This window comes from Paralichthys olivaceus, chromosome 2, assembly GCF_024713975.1.
Source record: "Paralichthys olivaceus isolate ysfri-2021 chromosome 2, ASM2471397v2, whole genome shotgun sequence".
In the NCBI taxonomy this organism is placed as follows: domain Eukaryota; kingdom Metazoa; phylum Chordata; class Actinopteri; order Pleuronectiformes; family Paralichthyidae; genus Paralichthys; species Paralichthys olivaceus.
The window spans coordinates 23,063,923-23,083,606 of record NC_091094.1 but is presented as its reverse complement, the minus strand read 5'-3'; the positions used below and the strand labels follow the sequence as shown (position 1 = coordinate 23,083,606).

The 19,684-nt window shown below is 41.7% G+C and overlaps 1 protein-coding gene and 1 long non-coding RNA gene across 15 annotated transcripts in view; one reads left to right on the top strand and one right to left on the bottom strand.

The window, feature by feature from the left end:
• Positions 1-19,684, top strand: part of itpr1b (inositol 1,4,5-trisphosphate receptor, type 1b) — an 85,337-nt gene that overhangs the window by 40,955 nt on the left and 24,698 nt on the right. For 7 of the 14 annotated variants that reach the window (XM_069512475.1, XM_069512459.1, XM_069512427.1 and 4 more), the window contains 8 exons: positions 2,535-2,570; positions 3,726-3,773; positions 4,326-4,455; positions 7,024-7,208; positions 15,197-15,380; positions 15,703-15,965; positions 16,701-16,901; positions 19,060-19,170. In XM_069512475.1, the coding sequence (XP_069368576.1) occupies positions 2,535-2,570; positions 3,726-3,773; positions 4,326-4,455; positions 7,024-7,208; positions 15,197-15,380; positions 15,703-15,965; positions 16,701-16,901; positions 19,060-19,170 (1,158 nt within the window). The remainder of the gene's footprint in view (positions 1-2,534; positions 2,571-3,725; positions 3,774-4,325; positions 4,456-7,023; positions 7,209-15,196; positions 15,381-15,702; positions 15,966-16,700; positions 16,902-19,059; positions 19,171-19,684) is intronic. The other 7 variants (XM_069512494.1, XM_069512482.1, XM_069512488.1 and 4 more) reach the window with 2 other exon arrangements.
• LOC138405260 (uncharacterized) lies at positions 5,367-16,165 on the bottom strand. Its single transcript, XR_011238948.1, has 3 exons — positions 16,101-16,165; positions 15,693-15,937; positions 5,367-6,313 (listed from the first exon to the last, which is right to left on the bottom strand). It is a non-coding gene; the product is annotated as an uncharacterized lncRNA (long non-coding RNA).

The window sequence follows — 19,684 nt, the reverse complement described above, 5'->3', positions numbered from 1 at the left end:
CACCTCTGCCCGTGTGCAGTTTCTCCCGCTGCCACTCCTACCACTACCCCCTGCCCAGTTACCTCAGATAGACTCCTCTTCATCTTTGTTTATCCTCCTGGCTCTCATCCCAGTGGCCAGGATAAGCCGGGCCGTGCTGTACGTCTTCTCCCTCAACAGGGGGTGCTGCTGATGCAGCACGCCGGCTCTGTCCCACTTTCTTTAACTTAATGCTGCATGATTCTTGGGCTCCCGCCAGCTCTCAGACAGCAGTTACATAAGAGGCAACAATTTTCTCTTTTTCTTTTCTTCTCTGTTTTTCCTGGAATTTTAAACTCTCCACTGACCTTCAGTGGTAATTGGCAAATAAAAGTGCAGCAGAGACTTCTTCCAGGAGACAGTGGCATTGGTGCACCTCGATCTAGGCAACAGAGGGTAGACGGGGTGGAGGGTGAACTGTGGTGTGTGTGTGTGTGTGTGTGTGTGTGTGTGTGTGTGTGTGTGTGTGTGTGTGTGTGTGTGTGTGTGTGTGTGTGTGTGTGTGTCATTTGAGGTTTGCCCCTGTCAAAGGGCAAAGGGCCAGTTTTATATTGTCAGCAGACGTGCGACACAAACCCGTCCCTCTGTTGTTAACCCCTGCAGACTTGTTTTCTTACATTATGAGCTGTCACTTTATTTTACGATTTCCCAGTGAGATGAGGTAAAGCAGAGCTCACTGTGTCTGGCATTTTTGGGGGATTTGGGTTAAGGCTCTTAGTTGTGTTATTCTAAACAGGAGCGGTTTCACTTCTGGCAGAACCTCGTCTGTCGAGGAGTGAGCAGATTCACTGAGCTCGTACAACCTCAACTGTCTCTTTATCCACAAACGCCCTGAATCTCTTTGTGCCTCTTTTTATAACATTGCCTCCACAGACAGCTTATACACAAATCGCAATGGAGTGTAACCAGAGGAAAAGACGCTGACGATTATGGGGTCAAGTCGCTCAACTGATGCGAATTTGTTTTTGCACATGAGCAAATTAGGTCATGTTTCATATATGGTCATAATTATGTTCCGCTGACTTGGTCATTCAAACTAGATTAGGAGACATTAGAAATAGATGGTGATTGTTTTTCTGTGGAAATCAGGGTGTTGACGTAAAGAGGAGGTGTGCTGTTGGGAAATTCCAATTAGTCAGCATAAAGCAGCATGACTGGATCACAGGGGGAGACATTCGCCCGTGTTACAGTCAGTTGCATGTTTTTTGTTTAGTTCCTCACAGTCGCTGCCTGCCCTGCAGTCAGATTTTATGTCAATGTGCGAGCATATAGTTTTTTTCCTTTACTTTTTATAAGTCAGTTAAAAACGTTTTCTGGTTCTCTTGAATTATTGCAATTTGAAGGCCTCTATCCCCTGTGTTATCTAATTTTCGTTTATTCTGTGTTTTTGTTTTAAATGGAATTGAATGAATATTGAAGGACTTAGGACTGAGTTTTTAAATTCTTTCTATTTCATTTATTGTTATATAATTATATATATATATATATATTGAATCTGTTACTTTGCTCTGCAGGTGACTCTTTAACAGTATGTTAGACAAATGATGGCCAGTAGCCGCGTAGCAAACCACCAAGTTAAATATTAATGGTTTTATTGGTTCTTCTTTTTTACCCACTTTCTTCAAAAACCTGTTTAGTTTGTTCCAGTAGTTGAGGAAATGAGAATGAGTCAGTTTTATGATCCGTTGCTGCTCTGTCTCTACATCCCGTCATTTACTGCTCAAATATAGGAAAGGTGACATTAATTCATCAGACTACTTATTTATTTATTTAATTTTTTACCATGAACACATTTTAATTTTTGTTAGACACTTTTTAGCAGCAAAATTTTTATTGCTATCACATAATAATACCCATGTGGCCTTTTTACCCCATGAATGTCTGTATCGATACTCACTATATACTATATGCATATATGTGCTTTCATTGGCCATTCTTGCTATACTGTATATGCAGTGTCATGCAGGGGTTACAGGCAGCAACATGTTGCAGCAGCATGAAAAAAAGGAAGCTCACAACACTGAACACATCGCAGTGTAGCTTCTGTTCACTGGTAGTGAAGTGAAGTGCAAATGTGTATTTTTGTTGTGCACAGCTTCTGCTTTCATGCTGCAATAGTCACTGCTATTATACTAACTCACGAGACATGTCGTAACATACTGTTAGTTATCCATTACAACAACAACATGTTTATGTCCTCTGTCTTTGTGCCTCTGGCTCTTTGAGTCTCACATATTTATGATGTGCAGTTCTGCTTGTGACTGGCAATCTTAGCGAGCACATATACACCCAGTTGCCACTGGTGACAGTGTTAATGCTGTTGCTCTTTGGGATATTTGTAAATACAGTGCTGTCCAAAAGTCTGAGAACACTTCCCATGTTTAATACATGCACTTCAATACTACTTGAAAACATGAAGAGGGTGTTAGAGGGTGCTGCTCTTCGGAGACAGATGCAAAATGACTAATTCTACATCTTCTAACTCTGACTAACATCAGCCTTTTATTTCCAATCAGCTGGCCCCTCCACCCGAGCCCGATGTCCCTGCCGAGGTGTGTTTCAGACCCACATCTCACCTGCTGCACAGTAATCCTGGTCACTGCTGATCAGAGATCATCCCTCATAATTACAAGCTGTCCCATTACACATTTGTGCTTAGTGTTTAAAAAGGATTTCTCTTAGTGGATAAAGGTCACAACCCAGTCCTGTGAATTCCCCCTTTTTCAGAAGCCCCTCGTGCATCCCTGCCTCCCGCCCATTCACTCATCAATCCCTTCCTCTCTACTTCCTGCCTTCCGTTCATCTATCCTTCCGCCGCTTCGTTTCTTGAGCCAACCGTGGCCAAATTTCCTGCTGTCTTCAAGTGTGTTGTGGCGGGGGTGTGTGTCGTGGCTGAAGTGTTTTTCCATGCCAGACTGGTGCTTAGTGTGTGTGTGCTTAGTGTGTGTGCTTAGTGTGTGTGTGTGTGTGTGTGTGTGTGTGTGTGTGTGTGTGTGTGCTTAGTGTGTGTGTGTGTGTGTGTGTGTGTGTGTGTGTGTGTGTGTGTGTGTGTGTGTGTGTGTGTGTGTGTATGTGTGTGTGTAATTGCAGGGTGATGTGGTGCGGTTGTTCCACGCAGAGCAGGAGAAATTTCTCACATGTGACGAGTGTGTGTGTGTGTGGCTTCATTATGTAACCTGGACATGTAGAGCCTCTTTTTTTCCTCATTCCCATGGCTTGTTTCTCTCCCTCTGGCAGCAGCTTGTCATTCTCTTATGTACATGATTCAAGCACTTTTGCTGCTGTGAATGCAAAGTAATGAGGGAGTCACCACATGCCAAACAGTACAGTGTCAGGTAATTTCACTGTCCAGAGCAAAAGCACCAGAGTTGTCATAAGCTGATGAAAAAATGGTTTTGACACAAAATGTAGATAAGACATGAACTGTCAAACAAAACTTCTTCTTAAGAGTTAACTCTGAAGGTTTATGAGGATTTTTCAGAATGAATATCAGGCCTCCCCTGCACAAAGCCTTGCATGACCTCACGTCTTTCCTCACACAACCCCTGTTAACTGCATGATCTGATTTATACCTGAGTCCTGCATGCTAGTAAAGTCACTAATTTGCACTGTATTAACTCCTTATTTTGTTTTCTAATTTCTTTTCGGCCTTTTTTTTTTTATTTCTTTTTTTTTTTGCTTTCTGCTAACTCACATCACCTTTTAAGGAGCTTGATCCCACCCAGCCTCAGAAGCAACTGGAGGATCAGAGGAGGGTAGGTACTGAGTTTGGGTTGTGCTCATGGTCCAGGCCTTCATCTTATTGATGGTCGACAGCTGACTGACTGTCATGAAGCTACTTCCCCAGCATGGCTGTCACTCACTTTCTCACTCACACGCTCCCCTATATCAGTTAGCTGAAACGTAACGTGTGACAGGAACATCAGCGTTGGGTGTTCTTCTCGTCTTTGGAAACCTTGTGACACATTTGGTCCAGAGGGAGAACCGGGGTCATTGTGCAGCATCAATTGACATCAAACTAAGTGCGACACTGAATGTCAGCACATGTTGCAGCGGCCAATTTTCATTTCTTTTGTAATGGTAAAATACATTTAACAGCATGCGTGTTTCTTAACTACCCTCATCCTTATGTTGTTCACTCTGATGTGAGATTTAGAACTATTCTTGTGTCTTTTGCATTATTTCCACAATGTAGTGCTGCTGCTTTAGCACAGTTTCACTGACTTTGGGTTCCAGCTCTGTTTCTGTGACATGGTTTAGCTGTAACTATAACACTTCATCTTCTAACGTCCATGTTTCACTGTCAGGGAGAAGCTCTGCGGCAGATCCTGGTGAATCGATACTATGGGAATGTCAAACCCGGCCAGAGGAGAGAAAGCCTCACAACCTTCAGCCACGGTCCACTCGCCTCCGCAGCACAGGGAAAATCCCCGACAGGTGTGTGTGTGTGTGTGTGTGTTGTGTTGTATAACAGCACAGTATCTTTGTTGTGTGTATACAAAAAGAAATTAATAAAACATTAATATAGTTATTTTCATAGCTGTCAGCTGATACATGGCACCCAGGAACAGATAAGCCTTTTGAACATTGCTTAAATAAAAGGGGTTGGATAGTAATGTCTAATGGTCAAGGCATGTTTTGTTATCCTTCTTCCACATATAAATATATAGCTGAATGAATGTTGTTCATCTTAGTCCAGGGTGCAAAACAACTGTCCAACATAAAATACAACATAAAAACACCGTCCAGTGTAAAAGTAAATAATATAACAAATTGGAATAAAACTTTTTAGAGTTTTAAGGTGCTATCTGGACACCTGACTAGAACTCTGTAAAGAGTAGTCATGATTCACTATATGATAATAAATAAAGCAGATCATATGTATAAGTAGATAATAATAATAATAATACTAACAACAGGCACAGAGGTGAGGCTGTGCTGGTCTAAAGTGCAGGAGGGTTCTATGTCTGTTGTCTTAACCAAAGTGAAAGAAGTCTTAACCACGAGAATCTTTTGTAATGATTTAGTCAGGTTGTAAATGTAATCAGTCAGTCTGGATATGGAGTTTCTAACAGTACAGTATAGAGCACAGATCTTACCAATACAAGGCATCTTTTTCTTTATCATTTTATCATATTCATTACGTAGTTTGAGGGTAGATTGAACATAATTAGCACCATTTACAAGCAGAAGTTGATGTACATTAATTGAAAAGATCTGTTGTGGCTGTAGGTTTTTCATTTTTCATTTGTGAACTAGAATGAGACTCAGTAGAGCACATGCCAACAATCCTACACATGATTGTCAAGTTCTATTGGATGAAACATATAAGAAAAAAAGAGAAGTGGTCTGTTAAACAAAATTATTTATTTGAAATGAAACAAAAAAGATTTATTTGCAAGAAAATAATGTTATAAAAAATGAAAAACTCTGAATATGTGCCTTCATGCCCAACTGCACTAAACTGTAAGAGGTTCCTCTGAAGCCCAGACCTCATCCCTCTACCAAATTTGGTGAAAATTGGTTTAAGTTTTTTGCGGCGTCCTTCCAACAAATAAACAAATAAAACAGTGGGTGAAAACAACCTGGCCTAAAAGTGTTAACAGATATGAATATGAGATATGAATGTTCCAATTGTGCTTGAAACATCTCCGTTTAGTCACACACGCTACAAGCAAGACTCATAGTGACACTGAGAATTTCCAATGTGAATAAGTAAACACAAGATAAACTTTCATGTGGATCAACATCGCCCATCGAGCGCACCACATTAGTCTGCAGCAATGTGCTCATTGTGCATCTGTCCATTACATTCACTGCAACAATTCTACAGGAGTCAATTAGTACAGAGAACTGTTAACTATATACAAAATCAAATGGTCTCTGCAGCCGAGTGACTCCATCTTTGCTCAGTTGCGGCTGACATTCACAAATTGAATAGATGGTCGGAAACTGACATTTGTTCATTACAGCGAGCTGCCGTGCGTCTCTCATCACAGATATGACTCATCGTTCATCTCTCCTGCTTCAGAGGAGAGAGAAATAAAAAGAGATCTTATTCACAGCCATGGCCTTGTACTCCTTTTAAGCCCTTGGACCTTGGCTGTGCTCCTGAGCACACTGGCTCTCGCCTCAGCATAACGTAGGCCGTGTTGTTGCCAGGCGACCAGGGAGCCAAGCTCTGTCTAGAATGGGATGTGTTGTTGATTCAGTCCAGTCAGAGATGGCTCTGATGGGTGCTGTTATTTCATCACTGCCTCCCTGGCTGGATGTGGAAGCAGCATCAGTTTAAGAACTAAAAAATAAAGACACATTTTATTATTTCCTTGCAGTCGTTGAATGGGTAAATAATTCACCTGTGGCTCTTTCCACGCGTCACAAATATCCCATGGTCTCCTCATCAACGCAACATAAATAGCGCAACTCATACACTGCACCTATGTGAGTTGCATGCGGTGGTTTCATGTTTCTTTGGGTTTTATCTATAAAGTAAAAGACTGTTTCTTTACAAATATTATTTCCGTCAGTAGTAAAGGTATATTTTATGTTAATATTATCTGTATTCTTTTAATTATTTTCTTAATTCTAGTCTATTTTATACTTTCACTTGTTCTCTTCTCTACCCCATGCTGACTATGTATTTATTTTGAAATAGGCCACTGGAGAATGTGCTTATCTTGTCCAGTTTCTGGTTTCTCTTGTCTGTCTGTCTGTCTGTCTGTACGTGTGGGTGATGGTGGGGGATGTACTGTATCAGCCATTTTTAGTTGATACATTTATTAACTGTATTAGTAGGCCATGACTAAAAAATACATAAATACAGTGTCCTGGGTTCTGGATCAAGGCATCAATCAAACTGCCTAAACCATCAAACTCTTCAGTTATGTAATTAATATTAAAAAATTATAATACATTGTGACCTATGTTCGATTATCCATGCTGCCTGAAATCTGAATGAATCAGTATGAAGGTGGTTGATGATTATTTTTATGTCTCTATCCATAGTTGTCAGCCCCGGGGTCGGAGGTCGTGGGGACCTGAGCTTGGCAGAGGTGCAGTGCCATCTGGACAAAGAGGGGGCGTCTGATCTCGTCATTGACTTAATCATGAACGCCACCAGCGACCGGATTTTCCAGGAGAGCATACTGTTAGCCATCGCTCTGCTGGAGGGTGGAAACACTGTCATCCAGGTAAGTCAAGGTGACTGGGTTCAAGCGTTAACTGTGCAGATGGGTCTACTGAAGACATTCCATCCGAGAGGCATGAGCAGAATCCAACAAAGAGATGTTATCTCAGAGGTTCAAAGCTGAGGTGTCACAGCTGTGAACAGGATGATTTTAGTGTTGTGTGATTTGTAAGTGTCTTGCAAGTGAGATTTCACAGCCTGGTGCAGAAATCATCCTGACATGTTTGAACTTTGTGACATTTTGAGTTGGTGGTGAAAAAGTGTGTTTGAGGCATAGATAGAGAGGACAAAAGGAAGTCAGAGAGGAAGAGGACCAGCAGTCTGCTGGTAGACGTCCAAGCTGTGCAGCCAAGTACGTCATCGCCTCCCCACCGACAGGCTGCCAGGGGTTGCTACAGCAACGCTAACTCTTTGCAAACCTCACAGCAAGCGTTAAGAGAGCGGAGAGAGCTCCTGCTTTATTTCATCTTTGCAGGATGCTGCATGTGTCTGTGCATGTGTGCACGCACGTGCATGCATATGTGGTCCAAGTATTACTCAGTTTTGTGGGGACCTAAATTTGTTTACACACGGAAATTATGGTAACTTGTCTTCTTCATGTCGATTATTATTATTTTGAGGTGAAGAGATGTTTCGAGGTCGGGTTAAGTTAGAGTCCATGCTGTTTTGTGTGGTTTGTGTATACGTGCTTCTGTATGTCGCAATGCATAAACAGGCTTGTTGCATAATAGAGTGGTGTTTGCATAGTGTCGTTACCTGACGAGGCCTGACTTCCCACAGTATACACAATGGCACTCACATGACTCCTGTTACATAAGCTGCTGCCTGGGTAAATGATGCCCTGTGCCCTGGGCCCCCTTACATTCCAACTGGGCTCTTAACTGGGTCACGTATTGCTGCTGAAAGGAGAGCAATAAAAGAGACAACCCCTCAAAGGCCTCAGGAGAGATCGACCCCCCCTCAAGCAGCATCCCTCAGGACAGAGCCAATCATCTGACTTGTTGAGTGTCCTTCAATGTGCTAATTGACCTTTCTGAGGTCAGGACATGAGAAAGAAGCTACATGTCCCATGCTGAAAGTTGCCTGTGGCATGAATATGGCACTAGCTGTGGTTCTTTTCTGATTCTTTTGTGAGCCCCAGGCCATTGCAGATGTTTCCAAATATTTCTCTTTGTCTTGTTTGAGTCACCATTTTATTTAGAATAGTAATTAGTCACAGTTACTGTTGTAAACTGTTGGCATGACTTACATAGAATTTCTCTGTCTGCCAACGACTGTAACAAGGTGTTTTTCCTTTGCTTCAAATTGAACTTGATAAGCACAGCAGTTAATGGCATAAATAGGAACAGACAGCAATTATAAAGAAGCGTTTTGTCTCAGAGCTGAAGTTTGGTGTTTTTCTCTTCCTTTGGCATGATACGGGTACAAGTGAGCCTTGTTGGAGGCTCGTGTCTGGTCCAGAGAGAATTTCCAACATATCAGCAGATGCATCACATTTCCCTGTGTTACATAACGATCGGTCGTCTGCCCCCCTTTTCAGGACAGTAGGGTTCTTGTTGTCTAAATGAAAAGCAGGACAAAAAAACATGCCCACAGATTTCTCCAAGCAGCCTATTCGTTTGCTTTTGCGGTAATCTGAGGTCGTAGCCCAGCCAGCAAAGTTTCTGGGAGAAAAATGTAGGAGAGATGGAGAGCTTCCGGGCCCACGGCTCGACTTGATGTGGCAGCAGTGGGGGGACAGGGTGAGCGTGTTGGTGAATACAAAAAAAATGTATGTGATGCACAATGAACTGCGTCCTTCCATAGAGAAAGTTACCTGTTGGGCGAAATATTTGGAGACTTTGACATGACGTCATCGGGTCAAATACCAAGTGAAGAACATTAAAGACTCATGGATTGAGTAGAAGGATTCAGGCCTTTCTTATTTATCCTCTTATTATATCCTCATTATTGCATTCGTTGGCTTGTGTGACTACATCCTTTACAGCCACAAACTTAAATTTGGCTCTAACAGCAAACTGCTGTAAATAATTCATGTCAACTTTTACTTGACATGAATTATTTCAAAAAATCGATTTAAGTCAGGGCTGGAAAGTTGTCTCTGGAACACTTACTATATCTGTTCAAATCCATGTCCCAATAAACACAGTTGTCTGGGAGAAAAAAGACACTGTCTGTGACGGTCACAAATGAATTAATTTGGACTGAATGAAATGATTGGCTGATGTACCTGTCTGTCAACCTGTCTGCCTGCATGTCTGGACCAAGGTGTTTCAGCTAATTAAGAACTATAAAAATCTAGTGCTGTTTTAATCCCCACCAAAAATATAAATATAAAACAAAAGATTAAAAACCAACAACGGCACATAGGATTATGAGGAGCCCTAGGACTCTTTTTAAAATCAGGTAGAGCAGAATCAAAACAACTGAAAATGTCACCAGGCCTGAGTCAACAATAAAAATCAATCACTGGTGGGTGAACAAGAAATGATGATGCAGTTTCAGTACTTGCCTTAAACATAGAGGGGTTGTTCCTGTTATCTTAACATCTTCCCATACATTCACATTTCTTTACTGTGGTTCAGTTCACACGTCACAACTCAAATGTTGAGCTTGTGGGTGCGGCTGTCACCAGTGAAAACCAACCCCTCACACCTGCAATGTGATCATTACTTACAGTGCTGTAGTTCAGGAGTAATGGCACTCCTGATTTTAAGTCCATAAAACTGAATAATACATTTAAAAAGTGCAAATGAACCAATGTTATATAAAAAAAAATGCTTTCATCGAGCTGAATAAAACATATAGACATTTCCAATGGACACAATTATTGACAAAATAAATGTGTGCTTAATGTTGCATGATGTGAATTAACCAAAGGATGATGGTTTTGTTTTTTTGGATTAATAAGGAGCTGATTCGTTGTAGTTGTGACAGATTGAACAATTCTCTAGGCTAAAAGACAATTGGCTAAGATCTTGAAATCCCTGCTTCAACAGTTCCCATTTTATTAAGAAGTACAAAGCAATACCTAACATTACAATACATTACAACTTTAATTGATCCCTTAGGGAATTTGGTTTAGGTCAAGTAAAAGAAGACAAAGACAGGACCCTGACAAACATCCACAAAAATAATATATATGTGAAGGTGCGACTGACATGGTGCTAAGAAGAAAGTTAATGAGAGAATTTTTCCAACGTTTGTGCAGATTGTAGAAAAACACCACTCAAGGCTTCTACAGACCTGGAGCATATGAAGTAGTGGGTTCAGCTCGTACCATACATCACACACATCACATACCACTGAAATAGGCACAAAAACTGCCCTAGATCAGCCACAGTCTTTCGGGGATAATGTTCTATGGACATGTGAAACCAAACCTTGTGAAACCAAAGTGGAGCTCTTTGGGAACACACTGCATACGCTTTTCCACATACGATGAAAAGAAACTCACCCAACCTACAGCAAAACATGGGCGAGGTTTATCAAGCTGTGGGGATGCTTTGCTGCCTCTGATACTGGAGACACTGAATATAACAAAGAATGATGAAATCAGAAGATAACCAAGGCATTCTTGGTGAAAATATCAGAACACTAGGTTGGAGGTCAAGGTTCTTGGTCTTTCAGCAGGACAACAACCTGAAGGAACAGTTGAAAGGGAGAAGATGACAGGCCACCATTATGAGTCCTGACCTGTATGTCATTGGAAAAAAGACTCATGCAAACCCTAAAGACCTTGAACGCATAGCACTGGAAGCGTAGCAGAAACTACAGCTCCTTTTCCACTGGTCAAAAAAACCCATTAACACCCATTAACATCTGCCTTTTGTCTGCAATGGGAATGGAGACAATCAGGATTTACTCTTGGGTCAAATGACTCTGCAGTATAAACAGGTTCCAACTGGCTCTGGCTCTGATCAGCAGTGTGGGAAAAGTGACACCCAGGTAAACACTCTAATTTTGCAAGACAGTGAGATGAGAGAGCGCCTCAATCTTCAGACATTGAACAGAGAAAAAAAATCAGAATGTAAACTTCTCTGCTGGAAATTAGAAAGGAGGCAATCACCATTTCGGATCTGGTTTACCCACGTTTTTACCATCTGTATATTCCAATTTAATTTGTGTAAAAGAGTTTTATCTGAAAGGGCTGAGATGTTTTCATTCTTGCCGAAAGATCTCCTACCAAGGTTGCCAAGAATTGTGTTATGCATGTTTTTTTATTTTATTGAGCAAAATTTCATATTTTATTAAAATAATCCTTTTAAATGAAAATTTAATTTGCAATCATTTCTGATTTAAATTCAAGGGTGCCAATAATTCTGAGCAGGATTTTGTGTTTAGCAGTCACTTAGTAGAAGTTCTCACCTTGTTAGTAGAAGTAATTATTATATATATTGTCAATTAAAATCAAGTAACAATAAAAACTTTATAAGGCTGTTGAAAGGGGAGCATTGTTTTAACAGAACATAATGAAGTGGCCTTTTGACAAATTCAGAAAGTGAATGACGCTCACTCAACACAACTTTCCACAAATAACCCGAGCCCGTGTTGAACATCATGGACTACATAACATGCTGAGTGGCACGTATGCTCACATCCTGCAGGTTGTTGTGCAGTGTAACTTGAGACAGACACATAGCACTCATACTGTATCATAACATGAAACTGCACTCATGCATGCTCATCTGCACACCCCATCAGCACATGCACACACTACAGGATCTATTTAGAGGCTTTTGGAGATTGATTGAAGATTATTCCAAGAACAGCTTGTGTGTGTGTGTGTGTGTGTGTGTGTGTGTGTGTGTGTGTGTGTGTGTGTGTGTGTTATGTAAGAGAAGTGTAGATGTTCTGCTCCTTCCAGTCCGCCATACATATACTCAGTACGGCCCTTGTGACCTCAGATCCTAAACTGTCAGGAGCGAACAGGTGCCGCCACTCTTACTCAATAGGCTTGTTGTGGCACGCTGCAAACCCTCAGCCCCTTCAGAGCATAACTCACCCACCCACACATACACACACCTCCCCCCACGTGCCCCCCGCCACTTGGTTGAAGTTCACTTTACAGCTACCTCTTGGAAAGCTTTAAAAAGCTACTGCAGAGTGAGTTTCCAGGCATCTGCGTCATCAACATGCCAGTTATTTCTGTAACCACAGAGTGAGCAGGCGGAATCTCCTGTTAAATCCCACTTTATACAAATATATATATATATATATATCAACGTCAAAGTAAATATATTTGTTTTAGACTTTGCGCATTCAACTTTTATTTGTACCTCTTATCCACAACCTTGTCATATATTCAAAGTGCACATCTCCTTGGTAACAGGCCGGGTGGGGGTAGAGTACACAACATAGATGGCTTTGTCACTCACCAAGGTGTTGGGCTGGAAAAGCTTAAGAGACGGATAAATAAGTAAGAGAGCTGTTGGTATAAACAGGCCTTACAGAACTGGCCCGTGTTGATGCCAGGGTGGCAGCTGACGAAGGAAGGGACAGAGGGAAGTAGAAGCGCACAGCCATGTTGAATCTGTACAATTACCAGGCGACCTTAACCCGCCGTGCCGAACATGAGTGACAGCAGCAGGATCAGCGGAGCTCCCAGGAGGCTTAGTGCAGCTCTGTTGTGGGACACGTAGAGGGATAAGCTGCCTGGGGGGGGGAAGCTGAGGATGACCACTTACTTTGTGGAATGACTCAGCAGTCAGTGGGGGGGAAGTGGGGCTATAACCCTGGTACATAATGTTCAACAGTGAGACCTTATGTAAGATGGTGCATCTTTACTCTGGCTCATCACGTGTTGTGCAATTTCTCATCAGCTCTGCTAGGAAGTGGGATTAGATTTTAAACAAACACAAAAGATGATAAAGTACCTGTGCTCTTTATTCTCACTGACTATTGAACAAGTATTTATCACGGAGGTCGTGTTTTCCTCTCTGTTTGTTTGTTTGTAAGCAGAATAAGACAAAAACCACTCAACAAAATTTCATAGGATTTTTTTTTTACCTTAACATTGTGAGATAGGGTGTTTTTCAAAATGCTCATAGATAACAGTGTCGATGGAAGGCTCGGTGAAGTGTTTGAGTTTTGGAGTTTCAGTGGTTAACAGAATTTCTGCCAAATCCAATACAATTCAAGTGGTGAATAGATAATGAGTGAATTTAAATTTATCAGTGAACTACGACAAACAAGTTTACAAAATGATTCCCGTTGCATGAGTGTGTTTTTTAAGGCCACAGTCATGAGGTCTGTTTTTATAAGGTAACCTTGTAAAGCTGCTGTCCTGGAGCTGTGGGCTCGCTCACTTGCATAAGTCTGCCTCTTAATCAGATCACTAACGGTCCTCATCCCGTCAACAACACGGCAGCTGGAAAAACAAGCGAGAACAAACTGTTGCCTAAAACAGAGCAAACAGCAAAACAACTTGGACTTGTTAAAGCATTAAGTGTTCTGCGTCCCTCAGGACTTGAGTCGGGTGACTCTGCCAAGATTTATATCTCTGGGTGGCTTTCACTGTTTATGTGCAGATAACAAAGTCACTGCTGTGCCATGCATTGGACCTGCAGGTTCTGTCAATGTTGACATGTCTTTCTCGTCTTTTTAGAAACTTACCAGAGTTGAGCTGGACCTGGCTCCAGTCTTATGTAACAGTCTTTGAAAACTGCCCCAGATTCGAAAAGCATGTATGTGGTAACGCCTGCTTGCATTGACGTGACCCCCCACCCCTCCATTTTTTGAGACCCTCCCTCCTGCCTTACACATCACACATTCACTCCGTGCCGCTCTGGCATTGAAAACTAGGGCAGGGTTTTCCTCTCTCCCTTTCCCTCTTTCCACCACTCGCCTTCCGCAGGCTGATGTAACAGCGTTCGGGCCAAGACACCGTGTGCCCTCACTGTAACCACTCAGCTGATTACAGGTCTTATGTAAGAAGGGATTGTTGAAGGGGAAAATGGGACAGAGTGTATGAGCCTGTTGGAGAAAAACAAGCTCTGTGCACAAAAGTGCTCATTGTGCGATTCATATATGCAGAAATATTTCCGCCCTTATCTCTTATTACCTTTTTACAAACCTGTTGCTCACGCAGTTGTAAAACTCAAACTTTTGCATAGCTGACATGCTGATGACAGCAGAAACGTGACGGCTGTTGCAATCGTGCAAGTGTAGATTTACATTTTTTATGAACATCTTTCTACAGCTGTGTTTAACTGCAGGTGTAAATGTCTCATGTCGGCATGCCTTTGTTTGTGCACACAGTGGATGCATGTACAGCAGGGTCAAAGCAGGGTCAAAGCATTGTTATTCTGCATGCATTTGAGTTTGGCTATATGTGAAATCCCTGTTATTGTCTTTTGCTGTTGCTTGTGTGTTTGTATGAGCTAACACCCAGCATAGTCCTCTGGGTGTCAAGAGCGTTGTCATGCCCTGAAGCTGGGGGGGGGGGGGAGCAGATGGTGTGAAATCAGGTGAACACAAAGAGGCCTTACAGCATGTTTTCCTGCCAATGTGAGGAGCCTTATGTAACAGCGGCTCTTCAAACATCTGACTCTGTGTTTGCACGCTGCAGAAACTGAGGCAACGGCACAATGAAAAGAAGTTACTAAAGGACAAATATCCTCTGACTTTTAGCACCTTGTTCTCTGATTGAGGTGATTTTTGAAAAGAAACATCACTGTTGAAATGTTGGTGCATTTGCTGGTGATAAGTTGAAAGTCATCATGTCAGCATGTTGGTAAAACAGTAGTGAAAAAAACTAAAACTGTAGAGAGCAGAAAGCGGTGTGTAATATATATTATATTTATCTATAATTTTCACCATTTTATTCTGTTATTATCTTATCTGATCTTATCTTATCTTATCTTATCTGTGTGTGTGTGTGTGTGTGTGTGTGTGTGTGTGTGTGTGTGTGTAGTGTGAGACAAGAATATAACTGAGAGTGAACTGCTGCATGAATCAAACACATTGTCCTCTCTCACATTCTTATTCCAGCGGTCACTCTACCATCGTCTGACGGGTGACAACAAGTCAGAGAAATTCTTTAAGGTCTTTTATGAGCGCATGAAGTTGGCGCAGCAGGAAATCAAAGCCACCGTGACGGTCAACACCAGTGACCTGGGCAGCAAGAAAAAGGACGAGGAGCCGCCAGACAAAGATGTGCCAACACGCAAGAAAGGTCAGGGGTCAGGAGTTTAGGTCGGCCAAGATAAAAGGAATCTTTAACTAGAGAGAAACTAGAAAAATTCCCCACAGTTGACTTCTGTGTACTAAAGGCCTTTTGTTTTGGAGTTTACTCTTTCATTTCTCTATTGATTTGAAGTCATTTATTACAGTATGAAGTCATTAACACTTCCTGAATAAACACACGTCAATAAAGCGTTATATTTCCCTGAAAAAACTCTATCATGTCAAATGATATATAAGAATAGCTGCATGAATATGTGACTTCTTCAAATGAGGACTCATTGTTTTACCCACTTTCCTGTACCTGTGGTCAGTCAAAGATGTACTGGTGGTGGCCGTGGTGACTGAGGAGGTGAAGGAGCAGCTGGTGGAGGCCTCCGCCGTCACCAAGAAGGCCTTCACGACTTACCGCCGTGAGGCCGAAGCCGAAGAGCACCAGGCTGCTGCAGAAGGCACGCCTGTCCCGCCTGCCGACAAAGGCCAGGAGGAGGGGGAGATGAGCGTCATCATCACCATCATGCAGCCCATCCTGCGCCTAATGCAGCTGCTCTGTGAAAACCACAACAGAGATCTGCAGGTCAGCCACTGCACCAGCTTGTCAGGGCTTTTCCCCCCAAGGTCCCATGACACGCTAACATTTCCTGACCCGCAATCTGATTTTCAATCACCACAATCGTTTATAAAGAAATGAAACCCAGCTGAAAATAGTCACCTTTTGCATAACCTCCTGATGCAGCTGTTTCCATATCTAGGCCTGTCTTGGTCTGGTTTCACTATGAGAAGTGTGAGTTGTGTGTTTGGTAATAACATGCTCCTGCAGGCCCAGACAGAAAGACTTCCTCCTCGCACTGATTCTGTTTACACCTCAAACCAGGACCTGCCTCAGTTTAATATTGGTTGGCTCAGTGCTGAATCTCTCTGACTCGCTCGAACAAGTGTGGATGATATATTGATTAACTGCAAACCACGTAGCACAGATGATCAGTTCAATGTTTGTATTCCTTCCAAAGACATCGCTGCAGAAATTGTCTGGCTGCTGTTGACATTTGCATTCTTAAACAGAAGACAAGGCATGGTTGATGAATCACATTTTACATAAGAGAAGGAAAGAACATGTTGGGGAGGATTTCCTGAGTAGAAGCTTAAAGGAGATTTTTTGGTACCAATTGTCTCATATTAAACATTTTAACAGAAATATAATCATGATGACAAGGATTTATCATGCTGTCCACTTGCATCACAATAATATAAGTGTTAACACAGAAAGGTGTGCTTATAGTGAGTCTTCATTTTTTCTCCGTCCATCTTCCAGAACTTTCTGCGCAACCAGAACAACAAGAACAACTATAACCTGGTGTGCGAGACACTGCAGTTCCTGGACTGTATTTGCGGCAGCACGACGGGAGGACTGGGGCTGCTGGGACTTTACATCAACGAGAAGAACGTCGGCCTCATCAACCAGACCGTGGAGAGCTTGACCGAGTACTGCCAAGGTCCCTGTCATGAGAACCAGGTGATACATGTGCACACAGAAGATAATTACGGAGGCTCGCAATCTTAAAGGCTTATTTGTTCTTATGCACCGTCTACCAACTGCCTTCAGTCTGTGGACCAAGTTGAAAATGTTTTTGTCTGCAGATAAACTACAGCAGTGGTTAACTGGGTCAAAATTGATGCCACATTATTAGAGAATCTGCTTTTTTTGTATTCCACCACATTGGACTGACAGATGTTCACGGGTGCTAATCTCCGTCATGGCAACAACAGTCACTTCCTCTTTGGCAAGTTGTTTACTATGTAAAAGCACAACATTGGTTTTGTTGCCACAATGCTTTATATTAAACTGAATGACAGAGCTCTTATTCTGAAAAGTTGTGAACATGGGTCTGAAGGTTGTGTTCCTTCACAGACCTCTGAAATAGCAGTTCAGTCAATTCTTTCATACTTTTATATAAACCACACACATGAAGAGTAATAAAGCAAATTCACTTTCATTTAAAAAAAAAAGAAGACTTATAGTCTTATTGCAGATAAACCAGGTAGGATGAGCACAAAGTTCTCTAACTGCACCATAGACTGTTTCTAAACAATAAAAAGTGACAGTATGTTGTAGAACTGTTTGACAAGGACTCATTAATGACAAGGAATAATTCTGAAGTAGCTCTTCAGCATCAACACAGGATGACAGAACAGAACATTACAAACAGGCAGGTTTAGAACAGGCACTGGCATAGACGATGTAACTTTTCTCATTTGTCCATTTCTCTTACAAGCTGGCCTCCGTTTACGTCAGAGTGACCTTTTCATTCTAACAGTCATACTTCATGGCGGTTTTGTTTGGGTGGTTCTGTAATTAGTCCTGTGTGTTCCTCTCTTCATGCCCAGCACTCTGCTGCTGCGATGACGCTACACAGCCGCTTGTCTTTCCATAGCAGTGTTGACTCCTGCCTGCTGTGGGCAGCGTGCCTGTTTGTTCTCTGGCATGGAGCAGCTTTGCTCGTTCTCCTCACATGATGGTGGCATCCTCTGCCACTGTGGGGTCATTCGATGGCAAGTGTGACTGGCATGACTAAATAAATAACTGGATAAAATGCAGTTTGCTATTTGAACTGACAGCTCCTCCCCAACATTGCTGGAAGGGGAACTACCAGGGCAAACAAAGCCCTCTGTTCATATCCACTGAGTGCTGGTATTATTTCTGCTGGTGTTTTATTTGTGTGGTATGAAGCATCTTGATTAAATTGTAACAACATGCTCTGAACCATTTGGCTGCCACAGGCCACGGATTAGTTTTGGGGTGTGGCACATGTTTTGGCAAAACAAACAGGAATTTGGGAGCACAAAGCCAATACTCATGAAATTACACCAAGAATAATAAAATGTGACCCACCTCATCAGCACATGACTGCGTTGAGGTTGCTAAAATTATGAGGCACCGTGAAGGGAACAAATGCCAGTGAATTAAAATTCCTATTAGTTTGCCAGTTACAGTTCAACAACTTTTTCTCCTGGGCAAAGGTTTGAATTCAGCCTGATCCACGCTGCTGCAAATCAGTCCCATCTCAGAAAGGGATAAAATATCCCTATCTTCTTTATACTCAATTTATCTGTGTATTTTATTGTTGAAACACTTAAGGAATTGTTTTGATGACAGAAAGGAGATAAACTACATAAAAGAAGTTATGTTTCCATCCCAGTCTGTAGTATGGGGTGGTGATAATACAGCACATGTAGTTCAATTCCGAGTTATGCTTTATACAGTTATGAGGGATAAATAAAGAGGTGGTATATGGATCTAAACACACGGTGCATAAAAATAGATGCATTATATTTGCATACACCTTCACACAAATACATGAAACCACAGGTACCTGCATCATACTTATATGTGACTATATTCCATTGCACACACACAGATAATCATCCACATGAAAGTGAGAACATAAGCATGCATGCCACCCTCAGCTCAAGAGGCTGTGTGACAGATTATGTCCTGTATAAATGTGTGTGGGTGCTTGAATGGCAAAACTGTTAACTAATGTCATTATTTAGCATCAGTATAAACAGTCAGTAAACCATGGGAATTGAACTTTTAGATTAAACATATTTATCTGTGTTTTTTAAAGAATAAAAAAACACTTTCATTTACTTTCATTTCATTGGATCTTCAGAACTGCATCGCCACTCATGAGTGCAACGGCATCGACATCATCATCGCTCTCATCCTGAATGACATCAACCCCCTCGGCAAGAAGAGGATGGATCTGGTGCTGGAACTCAAAGTGAGTTATTGTTGGTTTGATGAGCAGAAACACTTGAAAATGCAAAATGAGTGTTACACAAGAGCGTCTTGTGTCTTTCCTTCTCTGATTGATGCTGTTATTTTTCATTCTCCTGTGGAAAAACGTGTTTCATGCTGACAAGACATCACATGAGTTTGTTACGAAAACACCAGAGATTAAAATCAGTGAGAGTTTTAAAACGTAAAAATATGCCATGACATAAACTTGTGAATTTATTGTGCTAATTAAACCACAGACAGTTTCCTGAAGCGTAATGATTGTGATCTCAGTCACAGCTCCAGGCTGAACTGAGAGCACATATTTCTTTACAGATGATCTTTTATTAGAAATCAGTGAGTGAAGAGAATCTTGTAACAGTGGTGGCTAAAAATACGAATTTGACACATTGAAAACAAGGATCAATCATATATTTACACTTTACATTGTGGAAAACTGAACACCAGGTAAACAGAAATCAAACCGGCGTCGTCGGTTCTCTCTCATCTTTCTGTAG